This window comes from Melitaea cinxia, chromosome 24, assembly GCF_905220565.1.
Source record: "Melitaea cinxia chromosome 24, ilMelCinx1.1, whole genome shotgun sequence".
NCBI lineage: Eukaryota > Metazoa > Arthropoda > Insecta > Lepidoptera > Nymphalidae > Melitaea > Melitaea cinxia.
This window is the reverse complement of record NC_059417.1, coordinates 12,058,449-12,067,309: the sequence shown is the minus strand read 5'-3', so window position 1 is coordinate 12,067,309 and position 8,861 is coordinate 12,058,449. Positions and strand designations below refer to the sequence as shown.

General features: G+C 37.6%; 1 protein-coding gene across 1 annotated transcript in view; it reads left to right on the top strand.

Annotated features, from left to right (window-relative positions):
* The first annotated feature begins 2,219 nt into the window (after window positions 1-2,219).
* LOC123665565 overlaps window positions 2,220-8,861 on the top strand; it is a 38,337-nt gene continuing 31,695 nt past the window's right edge. Inside the window, exons 1-2 of the mRNA XM_045599852.1 lie at window positions 2,220-2,904; window positions 5,255-5,495. Coding sequence (XP_045455808.1) covers window positions 2,229-2,904; window positions 5,255-5,495 — 917 coding nt within the window. The 5' untranslated portion in view covers window positions 2,220-2,228. The remainder of the gene's footprint in view (window positions 2,905-5,254; window positions 5,496-8,861) is intronic.

Genomic DNA, 8,861 nt, shown 5'->3' with positions numbered 1-8,861 from the left:
TCCTATTGTTTTTTTTTATACCTCGCACAAATTTTTTATATAATATTACAAAATATTATTTCCAAGTTGGCGTACATAATCTCTTTTCATAATGTCATGTCATGCTGTTCTCCTTCTGATCATCACTCTTTAATATCTAAGATTTTATTTTTGTGTTACCCACATTAGGAATTCTAAACATTTTTTGAATATCATATCAAAAATTGACCGCTCCAGCGGGGTTAGTCCGACGTACCGTGTCGGCGCTCTAGCCAATTAAGCTATGGAACGATACACCCGCTCGAGCGAAATTTTCGATATGATAATTTTAAATTACGGTTTAAGCGAACCGTGGCGCCGTCTATAGTGAGCTCTTTACAGAAACCCGTAACTATTCAAAGTTTCATATTACAATGAAAATCTTTGACAGGAGACGACACCGTGCTATTTTTAATATCTAAGATTTTATTTTTGTGTTACCCACATTAGGAATTCTAAACATTTTTTGAATATCATATCAAAAATTGACCGCTCCAGCGGGGTTCGAACCCGCGTCTCCGACGTACCGTGTCGGCGCTCTAGTCAATTAAGCTATGGAACGATACACCCGCTCGAGCGAAATTTTCGATATGATAATTTTAAATTACGGTTTAAGCGAACCGTGGCGCCGTCTATAGTGAGCTCTTTACAGAAACCCGTAACTATTCAAAGTTTCATATTACAATGAAAATCTTTGACAGGAGACGACACCGTGCTATTTTTAATATCTAAGATTTTATTTTTGTCTTACCCACATTAGGAATTCTAAACATTTTTTGAATATCATATCAAAAATTGACCGCTCCAGCGGGGTTCGAACCCGCGTCTCCGACGTACCGTGTCGGCGCTCTAGCCAATTAAGCTATGGAACGATACACCCGCTCGAGCGAAATTTTTCGATATGATAATTTTAAATTACGGTTTAAGCGAACCGTGGCGCCGTCTATAGTGAGCTCTTTACAGAAACCCGTAACTATTCAAAGTTTCATATTACAATGAAAATCTTTGACAAGAGACGACACCGTGCTATTTTTAATATCTAAGATTTTATTTTTGTGTTACCCACATTAGGAATTCTAAACATTTTTTGAATATCATATCAAAAATTGACCGCTCCAGCGGGGTTCGAACCCGCGTCTCCGACGTACCGTGTCGGCGCTCTAGCCAATTAAGCTATGGAACGATACAAATTTTTGATATGATATTCAAAAAATGTTTAGAATTCCTAATGTGGGTAACACAAAAATAAAATCTTAGATATTAAAAATAGCACGGTGTCGTCTCCTGTCAAAGATTTTCATTGTAATATGAAACTTTGAATAGTTACGGGTTTCTGTAAAGAGCTCACTATAGACAGCGCCACGGTTCGCTTAAACCGTAATTTAAAATTATCATATCGAAAATTTCGCTCGAGCGGGTGTATCGTTCCATAGCTTAATTGGCTAGAGCGCCGACACGGTACGTCGGAGACGCGGGTTCGAACCCCGCTGGAGCGGTCAATTTTTGATATGATATTCAAAAAACATCACTCTTTAAGTTGAAATTTTAACAGATTTTCGAAATGTGACACTACTTCCTGGCCAGTAAAATCAATTACATTGTTCAACATTAATAGCTTTGAGTTAATTCATAAGTTAAATGGCTTTTGTTACATTTTCAAAATATTCCACATTCATTATATATATTAATACGCTAAGGTGGGTAACATGTTTGCATTCTTTTTAGAAAAAACCTCACAATAACTCCACATAAATTAATTATCATTTTATAGATAATTGCTTGCTCTACTGACACCCAAAACTAAAAAATTTATTATTGCTTTTCTTTTTGTAAATTAATTAATTATTAAAATTATATTATATGACGGCTTTGATTTTGAAACAACATCAATATGATAAATAAAAAAATAAAAATAAAAAAAATTAGTAAATTTTTCGTGAAATTTCAGGCTATTTTTTTCCTCAAATCAACGCGGGTGAAACCGCGGGGCCCTAGCTAGTATATGAATAAATCGTGAAAAATATATTTTGACACGGCGTACATTCACCAATGCATTAGCTGATACTACTGTAGTATTTAGCTGGGAAAAGATCTTCACAGAAGAAAAGGTCTTTACCAAGGCAAAGCGTAATAAAGGGCTGATAAAGAATAGTATTGCTGAATAAAAGGTAACTCTTAGTAAAACGTATCATTGTCCACAGGTCGTCGTCATGGGCAGTAGCACCACATCAGATAAAACCATCAACACGAGCACCGACTCCGCAGCCACCGCCCTCACCTCCGTCACCGGCACAGACGACTCCATGGACGCTGAACCTGACCTCATCGACGCCGACCCACCCCAGCTCCCCCAACCTGAACCCCCTCAAAACCCACCCAGCACCGCACCCCCTCATTATCACCGTGCACAAAACAGCTGCGAATTTGAGGCCCCTTCGTATACGATTCCCCAATCTGCAACCGATACTCTCGAATCTCCTAGACCAGGCCCAGCGAGATTCATCTTCGACGTACCCTTGCCCGATCCGAAGAAAAATGAAAAACCTCGCAATAAAATACAAGTAAACCAGGCAAACCAAGGCGGGCCGTCCACTTCGATACAAATACCTTACGACCCGAAAGTTGAAACGCCAAAGAGTCCAAAAGCTAATCAAGTTAAATATGAAACACATTTTGATTTTGAACCTGAAGCGGTCAAGAGACGAGGCAGCGAAACACGGTTGAAAAATAAGCAGAAGTTTGACAAACAGGAGTATTACAAGGATGAGGTTGCGAAGTTAAGGAGACAGTTGGAAGGTACGGAAGTTTTTACGGCAACTACGCGGAGAAGATCGTCCACGCACCAACATTCTGTTCCACCTCCTTCTTCTAGAAGACAGTCGACAGGTAAGAATCTTAAAAACTTTATTTTCTAATGTTTATGCAAATTTCACTCATTGAGCTACTTACTAATTTACTTTTTACACTGTGTTTTCAACTTTGCTATTGTGAATATTATTAGCTGTAATCGTAGTCCAAACATGAAATATTAGGTAATCTAATCAATTTACAACTACAGAATAATAAAACCATATCTTCGTGTGTTCAATCATAAAACTTACATAGGATTTAATGGACTGCCTAAATAATCTTTTCTAAGGAAAGAGATTTGTACATTTAGTCTTTGAGTATGACATCAAAACCACATTTGCATTGGCGTATATACTCTGCAATGTTTGCTCTGATGTACAATCAAATGATAATAAATTTTAAGCTTTCTAGAAATTTCTAAATAGTTTAATCCTTCATAATTATTTAGTTGACTAGTTGATAGTTTAAGCGATAAAATTTTGAAGTACCACTGCGATATTTTTGAAGAAGAACTTCTATACGCACGCTTGACTAAGAGAGTAAGCTGGTGAATGCGTGACGAGAGCGTTACGAAAAGTGTGATCGGGCGAAGCGAATGGAAGTTGAGAGGGAGATATATGTTAGTTAAGATAGAAGGAGAGAGACTTACGTTTCGTATATTACTGTAGGGGCAAGAGAGAACTGCGAGCACCTGAAGCTAAGGAAGTTCTACTTCAGTCGTGTGGTCTAAAGCACACTCGTTTTTTGTGTGTCAAGGCTTACCATACGATTAAAAGTTTTTGATTAAAGCATGTTCGTTGATTAAACTTATTTTTAACCGACTTCGAAAAAGGAGGAGGTTACTCAATTCGACCGGTTCGGGGATAACTTCGTCGTTTATGTATCGATTTTGATAATTCTTTTTTGTTGCAAAGGAGATATAACATGGGTAGTGCCATGATAAGGAAACCAGGATCTGATGATGGGGTCCCAAAGAAATCGAGGGAAACTTTAAAATCCGCATAACTTTTTACTAGGTGTACCGATTTACCGATACCGATGATTTTTAATTTAATCGAAAGCCGATGTTTATCATGTGGTCACATTTAAATTTCATCGAGATCTGATTACAACTTTTGAAGTAATCTTTGATAATGCGTATTTACTTAACTATTTTTTCGTCTACCTACGTTGTATTACTTGTCGATATAATTGAAGTCGAGACCTGGGCTGTCCTGGACTCTCTGCAGAGATGTCATATCGACTGGCGATATATCGAGGTACTGAAATCTATGTACGACGCGGCGACGATGACCGTTCATGTCAATGACCAAAGAACAAGCCCTATTTCCCTCCGGCGTGGGGTAAGACAGGGGGATGTAATAGCACCGAAACTGTTTACCACTGCGCTAGAGGATGTTTTTAAGACCTTGGATTGGGGGGAACGAGGCATCAACGTCAACGGTGAATTCATCTCTCACCTTCGTTTTGTCGACGATATTGTCATCTTTGCGGAGACGCTGGATGAGTTAGGCCAAATGCTGGCCGGCCTAAACGAGTCCTCCCGACGTGTCGGTCTCTGTATGAACTTGGATAAGACGAAAGTTATGTTTAACGACCAAGTCATACCGATACCGGTATCGATCGATGGTACCCTTCTCGAAGTTGTTCAGGATTATATTTACCTAGGCCATACTATCCAACTAGGCCGCAACAACTTCGAGAAGGAGGCCGATAGGAGGATTTGGGCTGGGCGGCGTTTGGCAGACTCCGTCGAGTCTTCACTTCGAAGATTCCGCAATGCTTGAAGACTAAAGTTTTCGAGCAATGCGTCCTGCCTGTGTTAACATACGGAGCCGAGACGTGGACACTGACGAAGGGACTGGTCCACAAGTTTAAAGTCGCTCAACGTGCAATGGAACGGGCTGTGCTTGGGGTCTCTCTCAAAGACAGGATTAGAAATGAGACTATCCACGAGAGAACGAAAGTAACCGACATAGCCCACAGAATTAGCAAGTTGAAGTGGCAGTGGGCTGGTCATCTGTGTTGCAAGACCGATGGCCGTTGGAGTAGACGGGTCCTAGAGTGGAGACCGCGTCTTGGCAAACGCAGTGTGGGACGTCCTCCGACCCGTTGGACCGACGATCTACGTAAGATTGCCGGTGTAGGCTGGATGAGGATTGCGGAAGACCGGGATGTGTGGCGTGAACTTGGGGAGGCCTATGTCCAGCAGTGGACTGCGATAGGCTGAAGTAAGTAAGTAAGTAATAATTGAAGTCGGTTTTTTTTTCGTTTGCCTGCAAACACAATTATAATTAAGATCTTAGTATTCAGTTCTTTCGTTTAGGGCAAATCAAACCATTACCAAGGCATTGAATTCAATTAAATTTTGAAAATTTTGTCGCAGCCGCCCAAGTCCACGTAACGGCAAACCCATTGGACTCCGCATCGTCAATGCCAGCTGGTAGAACAACAATTGTCGTGCAACAACCATCCCTATCCCTTGACTACGGAGGCTGTTCCACAATTCTCGTGAGGGATGGAGAAGACGTGCGACGCGCGAGCAGGGTCTGCAGTGATCACATACAGCAACTCCTTGATGTCACCAGCCAGTTTACTTCCGAAGATCTGCATGACTTTGATAAAAGGTGAGTGATGGCGATTGAATGTCATTTGCAACGTTGGCTAATATACCTTCAGACACTTGGTTATTTTTAATTATTTACAATAAAAAAAATTGGATATTAAAAAAAATACAGGTAAGTTTTTCTTTCGATCAACTTTAGAAACTAAAAGACGAATACCGATGAAATTCTCTCTAAAAGTAGTCGACTAAGTTATAAGAAATATCCTAAATAAAAAAGGTCTAAAATAAATAAACTTTTAAATAATCATTGACGAGAGACGTTTATTTATTTATTTATTTATTTATCTTAGTAGTCTAAAATCTAGATATAAATAAGATATTAAATTTAATATGGACAGAGTTTCGGATTAGTTTAACGCAGAGAAAAAATATTACCAATGTACCTAATATACTTATAGGTACTTATGTCATTAAAACATATAGTAGTGTGTATGTAGAGTTTTTTTTTAACTATAAGTCCATTTTTCATTCTTAAATTACTTAGCAAGAAATAAAACATTTGTAACTAATTCAAATTTAATGTTTGAAATAAAGAATTTCACACCGAGGAATAAATTACAGTCATCAGAATCGCGATTCTCGTAATATTTCACAAACCACGCACATTTACGAACGTTTCTTCCACATTAACATAAAATAAATAATCTTTTCCCTTCCATCCAACTTTTAAAATCATTTCGTACCTCTAAAATGTAATTTATTTGAATGGGAGAGTATATATCTATCTCTTTCTTCCTCTGACTGATATTTAACTAACTTTAAAAAAAGGAAGAGATTCTTAAATCGACTGTATTTTTTATCTGTGCGATCTCGTAACTTTTTACTAGGTGTATCGATTATGATCATTCTTTTTATATCCAAAATCTGATCCTTGTAATGTTTATTTCAATTTGATCAAAGTCTGACGAGTACTTCTTGAATTATCTCTAATAATGCGTATTTAATTGACTATTATATCCTACGTCGTATTACTTGTCGACGTAATTCAATTCGTTTTTTTTAGCAAATACAATTACAGGAAAAATTCGCTATTAACTTTGCTTACCTCGTAAACTTCTCTGTTATAAATATTGCACAAAAACGTCCATTGTTGAAACGTCTACGTAAAACATAAATTTATCAATTTCCTGTCTCTTTTATAAATTGAAAATTCTGTTACAACCATCACAAAAGAGTTTTCAATCATTATTCTGAATAATATTATGTAATCCCAAATTAAACGAAAAGAGAAAAAGCGTTTGGTTTGTAATTGAACAGGTTTCTTATTAAATGTAGATATTTCTTTAAGAATTGAATACAATATTTCTAAAGGCATTTTGAAGATTTCATGCCAAAAATATATATTATTCTATCGCGTGAAACCTACGTGTTTGGACTTGTTTCTGATTTCTAAGACAGGGCACAGCAGGAAATATCATTTAACTGAAACCCGATTTTTAAAACAATAGAAAACTTAAAAGTAAACCAAAGCTTTGTCCAGTCATGTTAGCCGTTGATACCGTTGACGGCTAAGATACTCTATGTGCAAAAGAATAACCCCTAAGTAGGAAATATCCTTTTCAAAATTAGGAGCAGCCCGACTGGGGAAGTACCTCGATCTTACAGAAGATCACTGCTATAAAATAATGCTTACAAGCAGTCTTGTGTTCCTGTGACGAATAAAGTGATCAGAGCTCCTGTAAGGATTAGGGGTAGAGTTGGCAACGCGTTTGCCATGCTAGTAGTATTGCAAGGGTGTATCATCATCATCACATCACTTCAGCCTAATATAGTCCACTGCTGGACATAAGCGTCCACAAATTCGCGCCAAAAATGGAGTGAACTCATGTGTTTTGCCCATAGTCACCACGCTGGGTGGGCTGGCTTTGTCACACCGAAGACGCTGCTGCCCGTCTTCGGCCTGTGTATTTCAAACCCAGCAGTTGGATGGTTATCCCGCCATCGGTCGGCTTTTTAAGTTCCAAGGCGGTAGTGGAACTGTGTTATCCCTTAGTCGCCTCTTACGACACCCACGAGAAGAGAGGGGTGGCTATATTCTTAATGCCGCAACTACACAGCAAGCGGGTATAAGCTATAGTAATCACTTACCATCAGGTGAGCCGTACGCTTGATTGTTGTGTACGTTAAGAGACCAATAATGACTAACTTAAGACTATTATTCATAAAAATGAACGGCACACAGTTAACATGTTAACATATTATGTACTACGAGTATTAACATCCAAATCTCTATTTTGATATTGACAACACATTCGAAACGTAGATTCTGCTGAGAAGTATCGTGAAGAAACTCCTCAGTTACTATTTCAAAAAAGCTATCAAAAATTATAAATTGACTAATTTCTTGCATGATATACAGTGTCACTAAACTGTATCTTCATCATTATTATTATATGTTTTTTTTTATATATATAACTAGGTCGGCAAACATGCGTACCTACGGTTCACCGGCTGGTAAGCGATTTACATAGCCTATAGACTCCTGCAATTCTTCAAGTATCACAAGCGCGTTGCCGACCGTACGCCCTATACCCCAGGAGCTCTGATCACCTTACTCACCACATGAACACAACACTGTTTGAAAGCAGTATTATTTAGCTGTGATCTTCTGTAGGGTCGAGGTACTACCCTAATCGGGCTGTTTCATATTTTGAGCAGGATATATCCCGGTGTTCCAAACCTCGTTAAAATTAGATTAGTAACAAGTTCCTCCATAAAAAAAAATTTAAACTCACTCAAACATGATAAAGATAATCCTAACATGGTAAAAAATACAAAAGATTTTATATAAAGTTTTTATTAACTGCTTCTGCCGTAAAAACTGAATCTAAGAATCCCTATTTTATTATCCTCAAGGGTTCCCATAAAGAAACAAGGTCAGAGAGAATTATCTTAAACAGCTCATTAAAAATATTGATCTGCTTACAACTTAAAATAACATTTGGCGCAAAATTCGGATTTAAAGCCATACAACCTTATCTATCAGTTAACCTTGTGACGTACAAGGACAAAAAATCTGTAAGATTTTGACCGATATGTAGCAGACTTTGAAAAAAAATTTTAAGAAAAATTTGAACAATAAAACAAAACCCGTGAAAACGTAACCCAAGAAACTATACCATTTAAGCTGACAAATTTCTCCAATGTTTTATTTAAATAACAACTCAAGTCACACTATTGAAGAGATTTAGAATCAAACACTTCAAGCAGCGTTAGGTTTAATTTACCCTACCTCGCTAAATTTCCCGCCATCTTGTTTACGCATTTAATTCAATTGATATTATCTATCTCTTTTCCTTATCGTGCTGTCTTTTTCTACGCTTAAAATATTTTATTAATTTATAGGAATCGATTTTATTGTTTTTAT